Source organism: Nannospalax galili, unplaced genomic scaffold, assembly GCF_000622305.1.
Source record: "Nannospalax galili isolate Female #2095 unplaced genomic scaffold, S.galili_v1.0 scaffold976, whole genome shotgun sequence".
Taxonomy (NCBI): Eukaryota; Metazoa; Chordata; class Mammalia; order Rodentia; family Spalacidae; genus Nannospalax; species Nannospalax galili.
Window position 1 is genome coordinate 590363 of NW_008339381.1, and position 24953 is coordinate 615315.

A 24953-nucleotide genomic window follows, 5' to 3' on the forward strand; every position below is an offset into this window, starting at 1 on the left:
ACCCGCCTGCCTCTGCCTCCTGAGTGCTGGGATTAAAGGCATGTGCCACGCCCGGCTACCTAGGGTTTTTATATGAGAAAAATAAATTGAATTAAGTCTGTTAAAAAAAAAAAAAAAAGGAGTGCCAACCCTAGCTGAGGACAACTGGCAACTGGTGGCTGCTGGGAGAGGGGACTGGGTTTTTTATGTGATGCTACACTGGGGAGGTGAACCAGCCTCCAGTGGGCACTCACATGAAAGGGGATGTAGAAACACAAATTCAACTTAACAGTCTTCCAGACAGCTAGTCATTACTCATAGCAACTCGCAGCAATGGTGACAGGCATTCACAAGTCCTGTGCAAGCTCAAACCAGACAAAATCCCAGCACAGCCATGGGGAAGTGGTTGAGAAATCCCAACCCAACCTAAGGAACTTTTGGTGATTGATGGCTGCTGGGAGGGAGAAAGACTGCCTTACAGGGTAGGGACTCTTGTTGGGCCCAGTGAATGGATTCACACCAAGGGACATTGAGGGGCATAAATCACATCTATAGGCAATATTATATATGAGAGCTCATTAAGCTATGGGGGGCAGTGGCAGAAAGTGGAGGAGCATATCTAAAGGCCATCAAACTATATTGTATGAAAATTATAAAAATTCAATTAAAATGCAAATATATAGTCATGAGTTCTTCATGTATCCCATATAAAAGTTCTTCTGAGTTATGCTTTACAAATACTTTCTCTTGCTGTGCATGGTGGCGCTCACCTTTAGTCCCAGAACTTGGAAGACACAGGTAGGTAGATCTCTGTGAGTTCAAAGCCAACTTGGTCTACATAGCAAGTTCCAGGCCAGGCAGGGCTACAAGGAGACCGCCCCCCATCTCCAAAAAAGAAAAAAAAAGACAACCAGATTATCACTTTGCTTACTTGATGGTCTTCTCACATGTGCTGTAAATTTTGATGAATTTTAATTCATCTTTTCATTTTTTCCTAACTCAAGGTCACTATGATTTTTCCCCATGTTTTCTGATATTAATATTTTAAAAAATATTTTATTTATATTTTATGTGTATGAGTGTATTGCCTGCATGCATGTGAGTGCACCCGTGTTGTGCAATGCTGCAGAGGTCATAAGAGGGCTTTGGACTCCCCTGGAACTGGAGTCAAGGATGGTCTGTAGCCACCATGTGGGTGCTGGAAATTGAACGCGGGTCCTCTACAAGAGCAGTCAGTGCTCTTAACTGCTGAGCCATCTCTCCAGCCCCAATATTAATATTTTTTATAGATCTGGCTTTGGGAAGCAGTTGCACAATCACTGATCCCTTAATTTTTACACAAGGTATGAGGTAGGATTCTAAATGAATCATTTGGCCTATTTTATTATTTATGTCCTTATGTTTCCTTTGGATTCAAGAGGAAAGCTTACTTTTCCAATTTCTAAAATTTCTACTTTTTCATTATATTTATTCAAAACTATCTCCTTCTAAGCAGTACTTTAGCTTCTCCTATATAATACTTCCTTCATCATTCAGCAAAAGGTAGGCTGCTATAATTTTAATAGCAATTCCCCTTTGGCTTTTGGATTATTCAGAAATGTGTGGCTTACTTTCCAAAGTTTTTGGACTTTTTAGCTTCGCTTTATAACTCCCACTGTAAATATATTAAGTGACTTGCAGTCATTTGTTGGAGTGTCTGCATGTGGCAATGTGATGGAGCTAAGGTCCCAGTCACACCTGTCATTGCATAAACACACCTAAGATGATTCCAGCCATGGCTACTGGGTATCTCAGCTGAACCCCCTGATTGAGCAGCAGGCAAGCCATCCCTGCACTGTGCAGGGTTTTATACATCTCAGGCTGGCCTTGAATTTACTATGTAGCCAAGAATAACCCTGAACTTTTATCGTCTTACCTCCAAGTCCCAGAGCTGAGACTACAGGTGTGTGCCACTACGCTGTTCTGGAGAGTGGACCCGGGGCTTCATGCATGCTAGGTCAGCACTCCACCTACTGAACTACATCTGCAGGCCTCGTTTAAACTTTTGAGTTACTGTTTGTGAAAATAATACAAGGTACTATGCTGTGGAGTTTACAGAGCAACAGTAAGAGATTGTGCTGTAGGGCAGAGGGTTACAGGAGGAACTGAGCCCTTTTTTAATACTCACAGAACTGAGAACTTGAGTTACATTAATTCTAGCCTAACATATTTCATAGACATTTGGAACTGGCCAAGACTAGGCCAAAAGTACTGACATTTTACAACTGGAATTCTGGTAGTATTTTGTTCTTGGAACAGAATGTCACTAAGGTTATATCTAAGACATTTGTGCCACTGTTTTCCTATGCTAAAATTTACTTAATTTTTATATTGTGTTTATACAAAAATAAAAAGTGGATATTCTCATGGAAACGTAGTGTTGAAGGTAAAGTTCAGTTCTATAATGCATAAGCGGATACCAAATAACTATGTGATTTCTCACTGAAGGAAAACAAGTACTTCCAGAGTAAACAGGAAGGCTTCCGTGCCTCTGTCCACTGATTCGGACGTGTGCCACCCAGTGCTTTTGTTTCTGGCTGTTAGCAGGGCTCTCCGGTAAGCCAAGGTCCTCTCTCAAGAGGAGGACTTTGTTTGCAAGGCCGATAGGCAGAAAATTTTAAAAGCACTTTTTGATCTTGAGCAATTAATGTAAAAATGCAAGGACAGAGTTAAAGAAAAAGGTCTTTATTTATGGTATCAACTGGGGTCAGAATAAATAATTCAATATACTAGTGCGACAACAGATGTTCTCATGCATTTAGCACACGTTAACTAGAAGGCTGGCTGGCAGGGACCAATGTGGGGAAGTGTATGTGGCAATACAGTGAAAGTTACAGTGTTAAGACTATCAAACAGCTTCTCTTTTCTATCATTTTAAAAAATACAACCCTACACACCTGTGAACAAATGGGAAGTTCCCATATACTTACTACTTTTTGGAAACATGCCAGAGTTAAGTCAGTTGCCAAAGGACCTGGGATGATAATTTGTTATTTATCAGTCTTTCAAATGAAAGAAATGAAAAACAAAAATGTCTTAGAGCAAAATAGTCTTAGAAATGAAAAACAAAAAACAAAAATTCCTGTATTTGTATGGAGGCTGTTAATAAAACCTCAGTAAAATGGTCCTGAATGAAATAAAACTCTAAATAGTTTGTAGAGACTGATTTTCATTATAAAAATGCTATCATGTTTATAATTTGATACATTAACAACCAATTATCTGACTGCAAAAGTGATGAACTTTGATTAAAACTTAATTTTGCTAGTGAATTTCACAGGGTTAAAATAGGATAACTTTTAACATAAAGCTTTAGAACAAATAATTTAAACATATTTTAAACACTGAAAATATGTTTTTAATTATTATTTACAGTTAGTCAATGATACCAGTGTTTAGCTTAATTTAGCCAGTCAGGAGTCTCTTTTCAACACCTATTACAATTTTCCTTATAAATACTTAGGCAACTCAATTGAGTGAAGGAGATCGATCTGTGGTCCACAGCAACTCGATGTACGGCCATTTGGTTTGGAGACAGCGTTTAATAGGAGTGTCATCTGTCTGTAGCATGGGGTCTTCAAAACCCATAACCACTGCAGTCCCTTCCACATACATTACCTGTTGAGGAAAAAAAGCCACCAAGGTCAATTAACATTTTTAGAAAAGTCTCCTGTGGAATACAGACAGCTTTATAAGCAAAGTAAATTTTTCCATACTTCTTTATGTGGGTTACATCTACTACTGTTTTGATAAGAATTATGAGCATGAATATCTGCAACATGAAGATAAATTTCTAAATGAGATAAGGATACAAATTTTAATTGCTAGCTAAGTGGTAAATTTTAGAATTCAAGGTTATGATAAAAAAAAAGGTATGTGAATCATAAACTACAAACTTTTGGATAAATGAAAAAAATTATTTTTCAAATGACAGACAGAAGTGAGGACTTCTTTCCAAGGCCTTCTATAGCCTGTCACTGCAGCTGCACGGCTATGGCCCGAGGCACTCAGAAGCTCCAGGACCGCACCTTTCCTTTCACCTTTCCTTTCCGTTTAAGGATTGCACGCATATTAGAATGCTTCTGCACTACAATTACTGAAGGTACTTCATATTGCATGAACAATAAGAAGAAAAAAATATCACAGGATTCTGGGACAGACACAGAATTCATGGAAGGATGACAGAGCAAATCCCTGTGGGGGATAAATTGGTGATTTAGCACAGATAAATTGGTGAAAAGACACCAGAAAACATGTTTTTATTTTTAAGAAAATTCTTAAAAAAATCATTGACATAGTAAACCAACAAAACTCTAATTCAGTATTAAGGACTCAATGTGTACAGTAAAGCACTTAGTCCCTTTGTTCTTTTTGGAATCAAAAAACTCAGAACTCTGTATCAAAATACAGACTTCCTTCTTCCAGAGTGTATATAATTACTTTCACACATTCAGTGGCTGATATACACGCCTACAATTTTGTTGTACCAATACAAGAGCCATAAGCTCTGTGACCAATGAGCCAAAAGAAACAAGTTTATCAGCCATAAATGAGAATTTTTTTTTTTTTTTGTCTTTTTGAGACAGGGTCTCCCTGTAGCTCCAGCTGTCCTGGAACTCACTATGTAGGCCAGGCTGGCCTTGAACTCACAGAGATCTGCCTGCCTCTGCCTCCCAAGTGCTGAGATTAAAGGTGTGTGCCACCACGTCCGGCTAAATGAGAATTCTTTTAAAAACACATTAGATGTAGAAATAGAGTGTTGTATTACTAGGTCACATAATTTGGTTTTATAAGTCTCACTTTTTAGAATACTACAAAGACATTAAAAGTGAAATACATTTTTCACCTTAAACTTACAATTCAGTTTTAAAAATTCTCCTATGAGTAAAAGTGGCTGTTCTGAAAAGCTGTCTGTGAGGAATATAACTCAGAACAGGACCTATTTTTTTTTTTGACCAATAAGAGCCTCAGATGCTCACAGCATCAAACCAGGAGTGCCCGAGGAGAGTTCTGTGACCTGAGTCTGTGGCCTCCACTAGCTCTTGCTGCTTTCCTTGCCTAGTGGCTGAACTTAACCTAGCAGTCTGCTCTGCTCTCTCAGGACCTCAAATAGTACATGACTGAGCACTCGATCCTGTTTGGAGCCTCTATGTAACTTTAAGACATTAGACTTCTGAAGTTAAATGACATGCATGCTTTGCTTTAGGGTTACATACTATGTCATGTTAATATTCCATAGGTCTTGTTTTCTGATCTTTGTGTTAGTAAGTCAGACTCTTTGTCACAAGCATGATTTGAAAACTTACTATACAGACAGCGTGCCCAAGCAGACCAAGGACAGGGTTGGGGTCAGGAACTCAGTTCCACTCCCTGCTCTGTCAGTGACTTGCGGTGTGACTCTGGGTGAGTCACTTAATCTCCCTGTCTCAGAGGCCTCATCTGTAAAATATGGATAATATTTGACTACCTTGCAGGGATTGTGGAGGACAATCAGTATTTAGTGATGACAAAGCTATACACAACTTCACCGTCTAGATGTAGCACTCATGAACACACAAAGAAAGAACATCCAAGTTTTCTTACTGAGAAATTATATTGTTATATATCAGTAAATTGATGAAAAGAATTTTGGCTATATCAAAATGGTATTTCATTATGAAAATAAATTTTAGCCTTTTCATTTTGATTTCACTAAAGTAATATATAATAAGTATAATTTATACTAGGATCTACTTTCTGTAGCCATTCTCCAATTTAGGTACTTTTGCTCTGTTTTGTTTTTTTGAGATGGTCTCCTTGTAGCCCCTGCTGGCCTGGAACTCACTATGCAGACCAGGCTGACCTCTATCTCATAGAGATGCCTCTGTCCATGAGCCCTGGGATTTAAGGTGTGTGCCACCATGCCTGGCTGCATACTTATAAAACCAGCAGGAAGTCCAACTAAAAAGGAAAGCTAGGGGGTTATTCTGTCTAATGTCAGCTATACAGATTATGGCTGCCACTTGAATATATGCAGACACAATAGACTTACCATAAGCACACAAACCATTTCATCCAGAGTGCAGGACTAGGACAAAACTTTTGCTTTGAGCTAGGTTGGTACACCTGGAAGCAAGGCAGCTGTGTGCCTTTGTCCATGATTTACAAAGCAGAGACATAAAACGCTTTGCTTAAGAGCACAGGCTATAGACTAGACTTGCCACGTTTCAATCCCAGCTCCACCATTTTCTAGCTCTGTGGCCTTGGACAAGCTGTTTAACCTGTGCTCAGATCCCTCCTCTGCAAAATGGACATATACAGACAGTACTTACTTCAGAAGACGGTGTGAAACTGAAGACAAAAAACACAATTCTAGGTAAATGCCCAGTATAACCATATTGGTTATTTTTATTTTAAAAATCTTTCTTAATTAAAAAAAAAAAATCTGTTACCTCTTTCTGCATCTAAATGGATCCGTAACGAGTTTCTATGGATTAAACATTAAGTGCTGACCTAGAAACACATCCACATAGCCTGTGGTAGATGCAGATGTTTTGTCACAGTGAAATTATTGTTCCACAGTCCAAAGTAGAGCTAGTTCAGACTGTGTATCGGACAAGGTGAGCATGGCCAGGTCTAATACACATTGCGGGAGTACAGAGACTCCTGGAACACTCTCCTGAAGTAGCGGCTGCAGGGAGCAGACGTGGTCACGCACTCAGTAGTCCAACCACCCAGCAGAAGACAAATGACTATGTGAGTTCTCGTACCTTTTCATTATAATTTGATTGCTTCAATCCATTGTAGTGGTAGACAGTAAAAGATTCTGGACCACTGGAGCCCTATTATAAATAAAGTACTATTAAAATTTAAATTATATTTTTATATAAGGCAATTTCTAATTAGCAACGAATGTAAAATGGAGACTTCTTAAATCCTCATTCTGTCATTGGGAAAACACTTGATGAAACCTGGGGTCGAGTGCCAGGAAACCCAAAAGCAAAAGCTGCTTCTGCCCTTGCGCACATCTTTACCTAGTACCTGTGTCACATTCAAAAAGGACAGACTTCTAAGGAGGATCTCCCAATATGAAATTCTGCTTTATCTCTTTGCAAAAAATTTGCTCCTCAGTGTAGAACAAGGCAATGCTACCTTTATTCAAACTACAGACATACACAGACCAACACCTCCAATTTGGTTCACAATATTGAATCAGTATAAAGAGCACTGTGAGAAATCAAAACATTGGTTGCCTACTGAGACCTTAAAACAATAAATACCCTAAAAATCAGTATCAGAAAACATTCACAGAGGAACAGATAACATTATCCCACTGTTTGAACCTAGCATTCAAGGTCACTGGTGGTCTGAACCCACTGAGAACCAGCTGATTTCCCTCAATCTTCTATACCTACACCCCTTGCCTTCCTGGCCATACCTGATAGAAATAGAATGCACAAGTAACGCAAACTGGGCCAGTGCCCCTCCACAGGACCACTTCCACTTGGGAGGAAGAGAGTTGTTGGCAACTCTTCCTTCAGCTTCTAGCAAAAGATGGGCTGAGAGAACGTAGCTTTTTGAGAGAAAGAAGAGACGGGAGCGGTCAAGGGCTGCCCTAGGCCGAGCCCTCAGAGCCCGACCCGGCCTTCCCTGTGCCGCAGCTCCCGGCCTTCCCTTACACTTTCTCTCACGGATGCCAAAATAACACAGGACTTAATCTTTCAGTCTTACCTCTAACTACTCAATTCTCATAACTCTCTACTTCAGAGAACTATGCCTCACTTTCCCCAGATGTTCCTGACCTTTCCATTCCTTTCTAAAATACCCCTTTCCTTCCTCTGTTCTCATTTTCTAGACCTGGCTCAAACCTCACTTTCCCTGAGCACACTAGTTGGGCTCTTTATCACTTTGGAAGCTTTGTAGTAAAAGTTGCCTGAATAATTAACTTGTGAATAAACCGTATGCTAGTTTGTATTATCTTCAGGGCTGTTTTTCCTGGACGACTTTAAATTTTTAACTACTCTCAACTTTTCCCAACTAAAATCTAAGCTCTCATAAAAGAACTTACGTGGTTGTTTCTTTAATCGTACATAAGGCAGTGTGATTACTTAAATGAGTTATTTGGATCTTGATTTTCAGAATTTATTTTAACTTAAAAAATAAACATTTACTTAATTGAATACAGTTTATATTCTCTAGATGGAATAACTAATCATTTGGCTTATAAGAACAGAAATACCATGAAGATAATGCAACAGTAGAAAATGCTTTTGACTGGGTTGGACAGACCTATCCTGGGCTCTGGGGTCAGTCCCGTAACAGCTGAACAGCTCAAATGCTTTTCTTAAATTCTCTAATCCTCCTTTTCTTCACTACCAAAGTAGGGAAAGAAACTGCCTCAGCATATAAGGTAGACACGGGTGCTCAGTGAATGGATGGCAGCCGCTTCTGCTCTGCTCACTGCGAACACGCTGCCTAGGCAACCTTACAAGCACCTATGTTATCCCCCACCTCGGCTTCTACCACAACTATCTGAAGCATCTGTAAAGATGACTGAAGTTAGAGAAATATTTTCCTGGTTGTCCTTCTAACTCCAATTTTGTACCTTTATTTCATTTATTCCTAGTTAACTAAATGTTTACTGAGCTACCACTGATCTGTTAGGTACAAAGCAGGCCAAGGATCGTGGCCAAAGTGAGCAATAGTGCCAAAATGTACTTTGTGAGTAGGGGCAGAAGGCACCAGTGGTGTGGGCCAAATCGGAAGAGACATGTGACACAGGGTCTCAGTTCTGACAGGACATGAACAGGTGGAGGAGAGAACGGTCTCCCCAGGCAGCTGCTCTCAGAGTTGGGCCCCCATGAAAACCTTCAGGAGGGTTCTGCAAGCACACACACAAACCAAACCCCATCAGCATAGCTCCTGATTCCCTAGATCTAGGGAGAAACCCAAGAGCTTGCATTTCTAATGGGCTCTTAGACACCATGCTCTGAGAACCTGCTGATCTAAAGGAAACCAGGAGCAGGACCGCACACTTTGGGTGCAGGACCGCACACTTTGGGTGCAGAAAAAACAAAAAACAAAAAAACAACATGAATTGTCCGGGCCAATGAAAAAAAAAAAAAAAAACAGGCTCAGAAGAGCAGGGAAATAAGCCAACAGTAGGATGAACCCAGAAGAAACAGAACCACCAAGTGGAAAGGCTCAGTGGAGGGGAACTAAACACTCCTCCACTACCTCCTGGAATACTACCGTTAAGATATTAATTCCTTGAACTAATGAGGTACAAAGCATTACATCACTAAATATAACACACATGCTGCCAAAAGAACTGGTAACCATCTCACTTTGTACAAGTACTTTCCAACCCCCTCAAACAGGACTGTTTCACATTTAAAACAAAATAAAATCAGTATTTCTAATAAAGTTCTGATAATCTTGAAATACAATTAAAGCTACAAATATTCCTTCAAAACCTTGAAATGCTACAAGTAAGCATTTACTGAGTTATCTAAAACTATCAAGAGTCCAAAAAGAAAATTTAAAAACCCCTAATAGTTGAACTACTAACAAATTGGATACCACAGTCCAATAGTACCTTTCCAATGTAAAATAAAATAAATAAATAAATGAACCTGCTTGTTCATGAGTTACCAAGTTAGAAAAAGTTCAGTTACTATACTATGATATCCTAAGTTGCTTTCTGAACTTTATCACACCCACTTTATTCACAATAACAAAGGACCTGTATTAATTATCTGAATGCCTGCAATACTGACACCTCCATGAAAGACAGATTTAAACCAGAGACATCAAATGAAAATTATATCAAAATTAAATAACTATATTTCTCTACGATACTAGAACAAAAATTGGCATTTATATTAGAACAATTTAAACTGTTGGTGTCTGAGGGAGTAACCGTGATATATTTATCCAGCTGAATAGTCAATTGGGGTGAAACACTTCGCTTAGATAACAAAGATGACAAGCATAGGCTATACAAACAACATACCAGTAATGTAGACACAACTCAAGGTGTGAAGACGAATGTGAACTCTAAGAACTACGGCCTCAAAGCACAGCTGAAGACAGGGCCAAACCTGAAACAGCACAACTCCACTAGAAACAAAGTCAGTCTGTCCGTCCTTCCTTCTTCTCAGCTGGAATTCTGGAACTGAGGTTCACCAGCAGGCATTCCCTACACGGGTACCTTTTCTTTCTTCCACAGTGTTCTGAACACAGACGCTAATCTATTAACAAGTTACTGAAAGGAATGAGCCAGGGATGGGAAGGAGCAGCGAAGCCTTATCTTTATTCCAGGCCCGTCTGATTTTATCCTCCTTTAGCCTCTTTTTCTAAAGAAAAGGGGCTCATTATGTGTATTAGTATTACAATAGCCTCTGCCAGTCATCAGACCTCAGAGTATTGCAGTAGTGTACGGATACATGGTGTACGCACACCGTCATTGGAGTACATTGCTATGCCAGAAAAAACAACACGCACGCTCTGGGCACCGAATCCCTGCACATGACATGATATGCGTTCTCTGAGCACTGCATGCTATAGGGGCACACACAAAACACACGCACCCTCAGGGCACTGAATCCCTGCACTGACATGACACGCATTCTCTGAGTACTGCACACGCACCCTCCAGGCACTGAATCACTGAATGACACGACACGTGTTCTCTGAGTACCACACTGCTGTACTAGCACATACATGTACTTCAGACCTTTATGCAACAGTGCTTCCTTGGTCTCACATATGTATTTTAGGACATTTTAGACAAGAAAAAAAAATGCCATGATCACATATGATCATCTCAACCAACAAACATTTCCTTGAATATGTTACCTGATCAGGAAAAAATTCTTGAAGAAATGGACCCAATAATATGATTCCTAATCCTTCTGGATCTAACTTATTCTTCATGAGATTTATACTATAAGGAGAAAAAAAGAAAAACAGTGGACGCCAAATGAGACAGAAGCAAAACATATTTGTTCTTTCATGATTAAATTACTGGTACTATAACATGTTTGGAAGCCAAAATCCTAAGAGCTGTTCTTTTTAGAACTTTAATGACAAATACACAGGAATGACATTTAATTTGCCAAAACCTGGTTATTTTTAAACCAGAGTAATCTGTTACTATTTAAATTTTAAATTATGACAATGACTTTAGAATATTGTTCCTTATTAGGTAAAGCAATTTAAAAACCAAGGCTTATAAATTTAGTCTTGAAAGTTCCCAAAGGCAAATCCTCTGTTTCTAGATATGCCTCAATTCAACCATTAAATGAAGCATTTAACTTTAAAAGATTAAGTCCCAGAAGAAAAAGAAACATGTCAACAAGCACCAGCACATCAGATAATCAAAAACATCTCTCAAAAATGTTACTTTTAAAAACTAATGAGATAGAGGCCTAACATTCTTGGACAATCTAAGTTGAAGGCTTCAGATATCAGACTCGGAGGGCTCGAGTACAGCCAGAGACAGAGGCATGGTCACGGCTGGCCCAGCAGAAGCCTGAGCCGAAGAAGCTCAGTGCTGTCCTTGGTGGTGTTGTGCAGTGGATCAAGAAGGCAGAGAAAGGGGATGCAGTCTCAAGGGGTTCGGTTTCTGTGCTCTCTCATACTGTAGATGCCAAGTTAACTTACTATGACACAGGCAAAGCACTGTGTTTTCGAGTTGCAGGGGCCTTGACTCATCAACTTCCCCAGGACACTTAACGTCAGTTTAATTTGAGCCAATGCTCAGTCTACATAGGCTCTGTGGTTCAAGTTCTTAAGAGATGGACAGCTAGAGGAGGACTGGGGTAGGGGCCAGACATAGTCAGGGTCCAAGGCTCACCTACCCCGGAAGTCCTTTGTTAGGAGACCATCCTCAGAGTTCGGTAGATCTCTCCCCTCTCTCTCCTGTACCTATATCCTGGTTTAGTCAGTTCCAGAATTCTTGCTTGTTTTTTTTTTTTTTTTTTTTTCCAGACAGGGTCTCCCTGCAGCCCAGCTGGCCTGGAACTGCCTATGTAGACCAGTGGCCTTGATCTTACAGAAATCCACCTGCTTCTGTCTCTTGAGTGTTGGAATTAAAGAAGTGCACCACCACACCCAGTCTATTTTTGTTTTTTTAATAATTAGGAGTTAAGCTTTTTTAAAAAATAATTAGGATCTAAGCGGTGTGTTTAAGGGTTAAACTTTGTTTCTTTTCTAAGGTTCTATGAAAATTCCATCTAAGTAGCCCTTTCTCCTGGAAATCGCTAGCCGGGCTCGGTGTCATGTGGCCTCAGTTCAAGATGTTTGAGCATGACTACTGTGCGCTCTCTATCCCCAAGGTCTCTTCTAGTGCTCTACACGGAGGACAGGCCTCTCAGCGCTTGAGGAAGGCCATGCAATTATGATGATGAAACAAATGAAGGCAAAGCTAGCGTTTTCACGGGCACTATAAAGGATGTATACAAAAATCTCAAAAAAAGTCTTTGGAAAGTATTTCAAATGCGTAGTGAAAGGCTTGGGTGTGGAGAAGCAAGCTCGTGTCAGATACATTAACTCTCTGATGAACTAGGATGCTTTTTTCCTAAATCTTTGCTTTATATGTCATATAGGTTTAGCATTTTTAGGAAAGGGGTAAAATGTATAGAATGCTTTAGCCTTGATGGAATCTTCATGAATGAGCAAAATAGCACTTCCAATTCTACTCACTACTCAGGGTCTGAAACCAGGTCCAAGGCTTTCATTACATCTTCTAGAAGGGAGTCAGCAATGAATCCATTATCTGCAAAAATATTAAAGAAAAATCAAAATAAGGACATTTTAAGAAATGATGTCACTGCTGATGAGATTCTGGGGGCAGAAGATCATGATGAGGGGCTGTGAAACATTAGGGAGCATCCAGTTACTTCTGGTGTGATGCTTGTGGTTGCTAGGCACCTGCGTGCTCCTATGAGTTTTCTTAGGCACATGGACAAAGATTTATTTTCAAGAGAAATTCCAGATTAAAAAATCAACCACTTGACAACTCCAGTTAAATTATTTCTTTTTAAGTAGTTTTAGAAGCCTGCAGAATGGATAAGAGTTCTCCTCCACTTAAAATTACAACATAACTTAGCAATTAGGTGCATCTTTCAATAAATAAAGTGACTCTAAATTCTCGTGAAGAAATCCAGTGAAAAGAATTCTTTACAACAAATTCCATTTGTGACAGTGTCATTTAGTTTCTTGACTGTAGTGATCTAGTGCAATTTAGATAACTGATAGCCTAAGAACAAGAAAAGAGTACTAAAACAGGTTTGAGACATAACTAAGTAGATTTAATTAAACAACAAAAATCCAAACCAAACACAACAAAAAACCCCCAAAAGTCCAAAATTGAAATGCAGAGTAGAATCGTAGAATCAAATGTTGACAATGACTACTTCACAGCAAGTATTTTATGGTTTGATTAGAAAGAAACATATAGTGATCAAACTCTGCTGATGCAAAGACACTTTGTAGGGAGTTAGAGATGATGGTAAGTTCTAACAACGCTGTTGTTATGCCTTAAATGAACAGTGCCCAAGTTCCCCAATGCATTTACTCACTCTCATGCAATACCCTCAGAGGCCAGAAGAGGGCATCAGATTCCCTGGAACTAGTTATGTTAGGGATGGTTGTCAGTGGCCATGTGGGTACTGGGATTCAAACCCAAGTCTTCTGCAAGAGCAGCCAGTGCTTTTAACTGCTGAGCCATCTCTCCAGCCTTCTTGCCTCTATTTTAAAGTAACATCCAACATAAAGTCTTTTTCAAGAATTAGATTATTGTTGTCCAAAAGCCCTGCTTCTGAAGCAGCGAACTGGAGAACAAAAGTGAGCAGCTGCTGACTCAGGACGCCTCACATTCCAGTCTAGCAGGAAGGAAAGGAGGTCAAGACTACACTGAGGCCTTTTCTATTTGGAAACATCACAAGCAGTTGGTTACCCACTTGAAGACAGATTGACCTTGACTAAAAGGCTATGAATGATTTGTGATAATTAAAAATGCACATTTTTTTAAAGTGTAGGACTAGAGTAACTCTAATTTATCATGGTACAAATAATTCAAAGGAATAAGAATAGAGAATTTGTTTAAAAACACTTGCAAGAACATTTCAGCTTTGTGAGCTTGTGTCTGATGGAATTTGAAAGGTGGAGGGAAAAATTTATTCTGCTTAGTTAAGTCACAGTTAAAAGCCCAGAATCTATAAATGTGAAACATTTTATTTGACTACCAGCAGACAGGAACAATAATCTGGATATATCCCCATGCTTATTGGCTATCACGTGTATCTACCTGCTACTCAGGGTCCTTAGGAAACACTGTTGTCACTGTGTTCTGACACCTCCACCAACCTGAGTCCACTCTTTTCACCTTTTTGTCATTTTAGAAGGATTCTCATATAGCACGTGCCTAAGAACAAAGCCCACGTCCAAATACTTCTCTCCACAGAATGATATGCTCGATGCAGTATGGCTGGCCTTAAAAGCCTGCACATGAGGCTCTGCTGCCAGAGAAATTGCATTTTTAGGCTCTGAGCCAACAGTTTTTATTATTGTCATTTCTTAATTTGGGATTAATCATGAAACTGAGCCAAGTAATTAAGTAGCATAACAGGCACTGCTAAAATTAAAATTTTGATAGCATTTCAAATGATCAATTAACAATTCAAAATGCACTTTTGATCTGACAACTTATTTGACGTCAAAATACGTAGCAGGTTTCTAAAATCCTAAAGAATTTGAAATAGAGATTACTCAACTTGCCCAAGTAAAATGAGAATCATATCAAATGTTTATTCTACTAAATTGACAACAGTTCAAAGCAAACTAATTTAGAATGGTTAAAGTCTCTATGATTTTAGCCTTCAAAAAGGCACTGTTAGTGTCGGGAGGGGATGAGTGGTTCTTCGGCCAGCATATCCCCAGTTTGCTTCGCTTCTACAGAGCCGTCCATAGCTCTGGGAAGCGATGCACAGCATGCTGCTTTGGCAGCTCTGCAACAAAATGACGACAGTCTCTAATTCCTGGGCTCATGGCAGGGCTTTTATTTGTGTATATATGTGTTCCTGTGGGTGTGTACATATGTGCCTGCGGATGCACATGTATATATATGTATGTGTAGACTGGACACTGATTCAGAGGTCTTCTTCTGATTGCTCTCTACCCTGTTTTTGAGGCAGGATCTCTCACTGAACTTGGAGCCTGCAGATTCAGATGGGCTGGATGGCCAATGAGTTCCAGGGATCAGTCCACCGATGCCTCCCCAGCACTGGGATCACAGGTGTGAATACTCTGGATTCTTGTGTGGGTGTTGGGGACTTAACTCAGTTTCTCATGCTTGTACAGCAAGTGCAAGTGAAGGACTAGAGAGACTCTAATTTATCAAGTTACAAATAATTTGGAGTAATAAGAATAAAGAACTTGTTTAAAAAAAGCACTTGCAAAAACATTTCAGCTTTGTGAGCAAGCACTTTACCAACTGAGCCATCTCCCCAGCAAGCACATGGCAAGGTTTTAACACAATCATAGAGATAAAATGTTTTACAAATTGTAATGTTTTGCACAAATACCAGTCACCATCCTGTTTGGAAGACTAAGAATGTAGGGCTGGGCACAGCAGGGAAGAGCACTTGCTGTTCTTACAGAGGACGACACACACTGGGTGGCTCACAATCATGTAATTTCAGTTCCAGAGGATCCAACACTCTCTTCTGGCCTTCATAGTACCTGCCTATACGTGGTGTATACACACACACACACACACACACACACACACACACACACACACACACAGAGGCATGTACATACACATTTAAAAAAGGCAGAAAATGTGGTCTCCTAGAGGCAATGCTTTGGATGTGGTTAGTCTACGAGTATAAGTGTATTAATTTGATTGACCATAATGATGAGGAATGAAATATGAAAATAAATTCACTATGTTTCTACTAAAGGAAGACAACTGATAGGTAAAACTATTTTCATTTCCAAATTTTTATGTGTCAGCTTAGGAAGGCTGTATAAACTGAAATCCCAGAATGGAAGCAGAGGCGCCTTTCACTTCTTCAGAGTGCATGTCTTTTTCTATATATGATACCAGAACTGTGATGAGAAATAAGATTTAACTGAGAAGAAGCTGAAATTAAAAATGGAAACATTTTCATTTTCAGTCACTTATAAACTATTGTGCTCATTTAGTAATTACTGCTAGGAAGTGGCTGGGAAAGTCACTCTAAGAATCTGCATTACTCAAACTGTCAAAGAGCAGATTCTCAAGAGTAAGCAGCTTAAAGGACAGTAGCTGCATACAGGTAACTGAAGCCACTTGGAATCCATATGGACTTCACTGTTTCAAGGTGGTAATTTTCAACACAACTAACTGAAGGCTTTCGCTTGGAAGCTGTATTTGAGAAGCTAGTGAAGTAGGAGCAGGAGTTAAGGGACAAGTGTTTCCTCCGTTCAGAAACAAAAGGTGATCAAAACTCTTCAAGTGACAGATCTGGAGTGGACATTTTAACGTGTGTATATGTGAACTTTTCAAACTATATTTTGGCAGGACAAACATAGAGTCAAGGATGAGGATGACATTCTTCCACATCTTTAACCCCGTATCATCAATCAGACTGAAGCAGTCTACAAGACAGATCTGTTTACTTTAAAAAAAAAGATTTTTACTCTTTTTGAGAGAGAGAGAGAGAGAGAGAGAGAGAGAGAGAGAGAGAGAGAGCCTGGAACTCCCGAGAAAGAGTGTGTGTGTGTGTGTGTGTGTGTGTGTGTGTGTACACAGACATGGGTGCCTGTGGAGGCTAGAGGTGTCAGATCCCCTGGAGTTAATGTTACAGTTGGTTATGAGCTGCCTGATGTGGGTGCTGAGAATTGGACTCAGGTTCTCTGCAAAAGCAGCAAGTACTCTTAACCTCTGACCATATCTCCAGCCACAGATCTGCTTAAGTAATGTTCATGTAGAGCAATAAATAAGGAAAAATTACTTACTTGGATCCTGACCTTTGGTATTCAGTATCAAACAGAGAGCCACCTTCAAAAGTTCTTTGAGCAGCACTCAAAGCTCAGGATCTCAAGAAACAAAACCCTCCTGCAAAGGCAGAGCCTGATGATGGTTTTGGTGGTGGTGCTGTTTCCTATTTTCTAAACTGCCCTTTAACACTTTTGAAGAAACGCCACCTATCTTTCATTTAATAATTCAATGTATCTTTTGGGCATCAATATATTTCAAATATATGAGATATAAAAGATATTTTACCTTCTGGATCATAGGTTTGGAAAACCCTTCTGGCTTGTTCAGAAGGAGCCTCTGGGGCAACTAAAGCCATATCCTAAAAATATAAAATAAAACAAAATGTGTATTATCTACCAGCTACAGTATCATAACATTCAAAAGAGATACCAGGGCAGGGTGGAGAACAACATCATTTGGAGTCAGAGGTCTTTGAGCTGCAGCTGCATCAAAGACAAGTGGCCAGAGAAATCCAAACTCTCTAGTGATTAATTTTACAATAACAAGATGGAAATAAGACTTAAACCAAAGAAAATTAAGATAATTTTATGCCATGTTCTACATTAACATGTGAACAATCCAACATCACACAAGCAATTACTATAAAATACAATATGTAAAAATTAGTGATTTGTATACTTTTTTACATTATTGTATATTATAAGAAAAATGTTAACTTAAAATATAATTGAGTTTTCAAGGACTCAAAACTCTAAGAGATGTTTCTACTAAGCAAACAATAAATGGACAATTATACATATAGCAACACATTTAATAGTTCTCATTTTAGAAAGCACAATTTAGCAGTATAATAAAAATTTAAACCATTAGGTTCTAGAAGTCCAAAATTTTAGTTTTTCAAAGGTAATAGTCTATGATAAAATTACTCCTTTCCCCCAATTAAAAAAAAATCCTTTATCACAACTGATTTTTTTTAAGACAACTGGTTTCTTTAAAAAAAATATTTATTTTTACTTTATGCGTATGCGTGTATTGCCTGCACATATTTAAGTGCCCCTGTGTTGTGCAATGCCCACAGAGGTCAGAAGAGGGCGTTGGACCCCCGGAACTGGAATGACATATGTTGTTAGCTGCCATGTGGGTGCTCGGAATCAAACCTGGGTTCTCTGCAAGAGCTCTTAGCCACAGTTGGTGCTCTTAATTGCTGAGCCATCTTGTCAGTTCCCACAACTGATTTATTACAGGGAGCACAACTATCAAAATTCTATAGAGCAAAAATTCAGTTCCATGCTATCATTTCTTCATAAAGCTTTATCACACTTACCTATGCTACTATAAAATCCTACTGCTGGCTGACATGAATGCAGAATTGAGCCTCCTGTAGTTTATCTCTGGTCACAGCTTTGGTCTAAGCTATCACCTATATTTGTGTTCACTCAGATAAACATCAGAGAACAAGTTTCCAAGTAACCCTTCCTGTCATTTCATTCAGCCAGGGCCACACAGTAAAACCCAGTCTCACACATACTAAAAGACAACACAACACACATGCGTGCGTGCGTGTACCCCGCCCCCCACAGAGGCTGTGGGATGTTTTGATGCATTCCAATAAAAGATGAAAGATGACCCGACAGTCTGTAAATTTCTGCACTACATTATTATTTTCAATGTTATTTTGCCAGTATTCATTTGCCAAACACTGCTTTCTTTTGTCCTAACTGTCAATGCTGTTTTGAATTCATGATTTGGTCCCTTAATTGCTAGATACTTTGGTGATATGTAATCTTCTGCTATTATAAACACTGCATCAAACAAACATGAAGATGTAATTTGTCGAACAGACTGACAGAGTGTGAATGCTGGACTGAAGGAAGAACACAATGTAATTGTGGACTCTGTAGACTTATGGATTATGTTTCTTTATTTAACTTATTTCAAACAATGTTATTTTTAGACAGGGTTTCAGGTATATCAGGCTGGCCTCAAACTTGTTATGAAGCTGAGGATGACCTTAAACTTAGGATCCTTCAAGGCCTGCCTCCTGAGTGTTGTGATTACAGGTATATACCTCATGCCTGGTTATCAAGAATTAACATTGAAAAATACTGATACTGCCCAGAGTGATCTGTAGATTCAATGTAATTTCTATTGAAACTGACATCACTTTCCATAGAAAAAGGAAAAAAACAGTCCTAAAATCTCTACGGAGCTATAAAATGTCCTACAAATGTCCTAAATAGCCAAGTGATCATGAGCACAAAGAACAAAGTAGGACAACAGTGTGATACGGTAAAAAAACAAACAAATGAACAACAAAAAAACCTAGCAGGCCTAGGGTGGGAGAGATGCTCAGTGATGAAGAGCACTGGCTGCCCTTGCAGAGGTCCCGGGTTTAGTTCCCAGCACCCACATGGTAGCTAACATGGGAATTTCAGTTCCAGGGGATCCAACACTCTCTTCTGACTCTGCAGGCATTGCAGTGACACAGGTGCACTTAAATACATTCAGGCAATAAACACATACACATAAAATAAAAATAATGACCAGTAGAACAGAAAAGAAAGCCCAGAAAAGAAGCCTGGCATGCCAACTGATTTTAAATAAGAGGACCAGTGGGATGTCTCAGTGAGTAAACTCCTTGCTCCCGTGCCTGACCACCTCAATTTAACTCCCAGATCCAGCCCATGTGGTGGAAGGAGAGAACCAATTCCAAATGTTGTCCTCTAACCTCCATATGTGCACACATAAATGCAACTAAAAAAATAATATTAGCAGGTAAAAAAAAAAATCTCTTTAAAAGTGTGGGCAAAATTGAATTTCCACATGTAAAAGAAGGAAATTGGATCCTTAGCCCACACCATATATGAATATCACTTCAAAACAGCAGGACTTGAATGCAAGAAAAAATAAATAAGGGAAAAATTATATAGCATTGGTCATGGCAGTGATTTTTTTTTTATTTCACTCCAAAATCCCAAGCAATAAAATCAACAATAGTCAAATGGGATTATATTAAATTTAAAAGCTTCTGCACTGAAAACAATTGACACTGTGCAGAGACAGTCTACAAATGAGAACATAGTTCTGCAAGCCCTGTATCTCCTAAAAGGATTACTATGCAAAATATATAATGAGCCCAAGCTTAATGGTAAGAAAACAAAAACCCAACTTAAAAGAATGGGAAGGTACACAAATAAACGTTTCACAAAAGACACACAAATGGTCATAAAGTACATGAAGATGTGCTCAACATTACGAGTCACTGGGGAAATGCAAGCTACAGTCACAATAAGAAATAATCTCACAACTGTCAGAAAGACAAATGTCAACAAGGAGTAACTAAGGGAGGCCCTCCCACTGTTAGGAATGAGTGCAAAATAGCTCAACTCCCACGGAGAACTTTATTCAGAGCTGAGAATCCTGTAAACTACAACAACTGGCCTGGCAAGACATGTCCACCACTGGAATTGTGGCACGAATGCTATGGGAGCACCACCACTCTAAGTGGGTCTCAGGTCTGCTTCCTAGGAAGGAAGGACTTGAATGCAAGACACTGACATATCTGATATCAGGCTTAGGAACCTGAGGCTAGACAGGTCACAGGAGAGAACCTAACACTAGTTTTCTATTAAACTGATTCCTAATGACGTATTGCTGTACCCACAGATTAATACATCTCTCACCTCTCACCAGAGAAGTTTCCTTATGCAGCAGATGGTGATTAACACAGAAACCCACAACTGGCCAACCTGCAGAGAACAAGAGGCTGTAGAGTTCTTATCCCTGAACAGGAACCTAATCAAACTTCTGTCTCCCAAGGCTCAGGGATCATTGCAGAAGAGGAGGTATAAGCCAGAGGCAGTGAATGACCACAAGGGAAATTTTCCAGACAGCTGATCAGTTACTCATATGAACTCAAAGCAATTGAGATAGCGTGTACGAGTCCCATACAAGCTCAAACCAGAAAAATTCCCAGCATAAACATGAGGAAGGGGGTAAGAAGCTCCAACCCCACCTAAGGAAACAGTGACAACAGATGGCTGCTGGGAGGGGCAGAGACAGTCTCTTTCAAGTATAGGACTCTTGGTAGGTTAACCAGGCTCCAGTGGATGGACCCACACTGAAGGACATTTGAAGGTACAAGTTAGACTTTATTGATATAAAGACTAATATATATATATATATATACACACACACACACATACATACATACATATTAGTGTACATCAAATTGAATGGGAGGCAATAAGGAGGTGTGGATAAGGGAGGAGATCTAAATACCATCAAATTATATTTTATAAAATTTGCAAGAATTCAATTTTAAAGAATATAAAAAATTAGAAATAGAATTACTGTTAAGATCCAGCAATTCTATTCTAAGTATTCACCCTAAAGATTTTAAATCAAAGAGATCTGTACCATCATGTTCACTGTGAAGTCACAGAATCAAGCCAAATGTCTCTTAACAGATGAAGGGATTAAGAAAATGTGCACACAATAGAATACTACTTGTTCTTAAAAAAAGAAATGCTGTCATTTGTATCACCACTGATGGACGTAGAAGCTATTTAAGTAAGCCAGGTACAAGAAAGCAAAGATTTTTCAACTTCTCCTTTATGTACTAAAGTCTAAAGCAAGTGAACGCAGAAGCAGAGAGCAGAGGGTGGTTATGGAGGTGGGTTAGGAGGAATGGGAAGACGTGCCATCAAAGCGTGAAGGAAGCGGACTGAAAGAATTTTTTTCCTTTCGGCTCCACTGCATATCGTAATGAAGAAAGGTAATACATGTTGTCCACTTCAACACTGCTGAGATGGCAAATTTCAAATGTTCTCCAAAAATATGTTACCTATTGGAGGTGACAGCTGTTAACTACCTTGATCTAATTAGTCCAGTGTGTTCATAAATTATAATATTACTTTTATTCCACAAATTTCTACGGGTATAAATTATCAGCTCACCATTAAGAAGTAAAATAGTACTGTGAGTGAAAAAGCAAGCAAAACAATCTTCAGGAGGAGGAGGTGGAAAACATAATCCAGCATTATCCTAACATTCCTATGAAGTGAAATTTGAGAAATGGACTACTGTTTGTAAAGTTGAAATAAGGAAGACTGCCCAGTTTTTACATGTACAGGAAGATTATTTCATACTCCCTGACACTGGAGGCATCTCAAAATGCAGACATGCAGAACAGAACTTAAAATAACCTGATGCTTCATCTGTAAATTCCAAGTGTTGATAAATAAAAACATATTCCAGGCTAAACTAGAAAACTTAATGCTCACCTCTTGCCTCTGTTGGCAAGATTCCTAGTATAAAGACCTGTGGCTGAATGATCCACAAAACAAATTTGGTTGTATAACAAATACTAAATGTGTTTTCTATTTGTACGTCAAATTTGAGCAGAAATACGGAATCCTACTCAGTTTAGAGTGTTTTACAATCCTAAGGCAGAATAGTTCAGTAATGGGATCTAATTCTTAGATTTTCATATTGTCCACTGAAGAAGTAAACTAGCACTTTCGTCCAATATATGAAGAGGATTCTTTCCACCATCAGATCTTCCCCTTCTAAGACTTTGTTATAGCAATTGCTTTCCTATGTTACACTCAGTAGATTCCCAATCTGTCTAAACCATGTCTCTTCTCTCCTCTCCTTTTCCCGTTCTCTTACTTTCTTTGCAAGTCTGTTAGTTCATAAAGAAAGATTTAGTCTGCACTCACGGTCACAATCTAATAGATGAGAGAGAAAAACATTTTTTATTGTCATAAATAATTATCTTAGGAAAATTACCTTATAAAACTGAAGTTCAAATAGACACACAGTAATCCAACAGTCCTCCCTGAAACTATTGCGTTATAAGTAAGAAAGATTCTGATGAAGTAAGTCTAAGTTGTTCACGTCATCTTTAGTTGTACCACTTAAGAGAAAACTTTAATAGGTACAGCATCTGAAACTATTTTAAGCACCCTCAGGAGGAAAACATCTTAAACACAAGAGTCAAATAAATACTATTATAGTTACCAACAAGATTACTTTAGTTTCAAAATGAATTCTTTCTATTAGTGGGACATGATCAGATGGTCTGGCCATGGGAATGATAGGGTGAACATTTATCTCCAGTTCCTGAAGAATATAGCCTTTCAGACTGTCTAGCCTCCCATGCTTACTGACCTGAGGAGACCCATAAGAGAAGCAGAGATGAGCCGGATGGGACTACCCAATATCTACAAGCAGGAGTCATGCCCCTCCTTTTCAGGAAGCACGTTATGTATTATCAGTATAATTAATTACTGATTGCCATGACTCTTTAAAATCTAACTTTACCTCTTTCAAATGTATACCAAAACATAAGGCCTCTGTTGGCCAGGCATAAGTAGAATTACTGAGTTCAATTTATTCATTCCTTTCTTCATTATCATTAGTAATCTGCTGTTGTAATCAAAGAACCTCTAAGAGCCTTACCCAATAGAACCATCACAGCTATATAAATGACATCTTCGTTTGCATACTGCTACCAAGAGCCCCTCCAAACAGTAAGAAAAAAATAAAAACCAACAAAACAAAAGCTACTGGTACAGGATTGACCTTTCAGTTTTAAGATTTTACTTCAAAATCACTTCATAATCTATTTCCTACTGATTCTTCCCTACTAATTATACTTAAAAAATGATTGAGAACTATTAAGAAACTGCTTAAAGACAGGCCCATGCCTTTAACCCCAGCACTCGAGGGGCAGTGGCAGGCAGACCTCTGTGAGCTACATAGTGAGTTCCAGGCCAGCTGGGGCTATAAGGAGACCCTGTCTCAAAAAAATGTGATTTTAATTAATCATTAAATGCTCTCAAAACATACAGTATTGTTTGAAGCTAACTGGGTAGTGGTCTTTCCTTTTTTTTTTTTTTTTTTCCCCCATTATTTTCCAGATAAGCAAAAGCACCAGGCTGTCTCCACAGCAACCCAGCACCTCTTGGCACCTAACTGTGTTGTATCAGCAAAGTCTCCAGTGTAGGAAACAGCCTGTGGAGGTGGATCCTCCACAGACTCATCAACTCTAATGTCCAAGTGCAAGCTCACACAGCAGTGGGCAGCCATGTCTGATGGGCATGAGTCAGTATGAGTGAGGGGCAGGCTTTTGCTCCATATAGCTGCACAGCTCCCTGTCAACGTTTTCAGTGTGGTCAGAAGATTCATCTCTACTGCCTGAGGTGTCTACCTTGTGTAATGACTCTCCAGTGTACCTAGACTGCTACTACTTATGGACTATGGGGAACTTAGAAAATAGTCTTTCAAATCACTCTTGTTTACATGAATAATCCAGCTAAGAATTCAAATATGAAAAACAACAAAACAAACAAAAAAAGCAAAACAGGAGCAGGCAGTTGCACTGCAAAACACATCAAAGCTGGACCAGAAATGCCATCAAGATGCAGTAAGCACAGTTAGCGGTGGCCATGGGTTAGTAAGACTTTTCCTTCTCTATTTATAGGTGTTTCCTGCTACTAACTGTACTGACTACATTTTCCCCCTCAATTTTGGACACATAGCTAGAGGTGTAGATTTGAACAATACTGACTAAAAAAAAAAACTTCAGACTTTGCCTATGATTTGGATTCTACTGTAACAACAACAACAAAAACCAAAAAACAAATTTTAAGGAAGATAGGAACTTCTACAAAGTAAGATGATATTAGATAGGACTGAGAAGTGATAACAAAACCAAAACCCAGATGCAGCTGCGTGAGCTGTCAGAGCTGTGGCAGATTACAGATGGACAATTAATGTAGATGCTGAGGCATGAACACTGACGACATGTTTGGAAAGATTCCTATTCAAAGTAATCGAAAATGTAAAGGTCAGTTTCATACTGGTGCAAATTATTAGCATGACCTTAAATTGCTGAAAGAGGTCAGCTGTAAAGTATGCTAAGCAGGCAGGGAATCTTTGGGCTAAAGCTTCATGT

At 39.1% G+C, this 24953-nt stretch overlaps 1 protein-coding gene across 5 annotated transcripts in view; it reads right to left on the reverse strand.

Annotated features, from left to right (window-relative positions):
- Positions 1-2682: 2682 nt before the first annotated feature.
- The window catches only part of Mindy3 (MINDY lysine 48 deubiquitinase 3), a 73726-nt gene continuing 51455 nt past the window's right edge, over positions 2683-24953 (reverse strand). For 4 of the 5 annotated variants that reach the window (XM_017798385.2, XM_029563954.1, XM_008833888.2 and 1 more), the window contains 5 exons: positions 17276-17348; positions 12706-12778; positions 10858-10945; positions 6768-6839; positions 2683-3636 (listed from right to left, as the gene is read on the reverse strand). In XM_017798385.2, coding sequence (XP_017653874.1) covers positions 3487-3636; positions 6768-6839; positions 10858-10945; positions 12706-12778; positions 17276-17348 — 456 coding nt within the window. In that variant the 3' untranslated portion in view covers positions 2683-3486. Of the gene's footprint in view, positions 3637-5324; positions 5458-6767; positions 6840-10857; positions 10946-12705; positions 12779-17275; positions 17349-24953 lie in introns of all 5 variants that reach the window. The other variant, XR_607294.3, reaches the window with a different exon arrangement.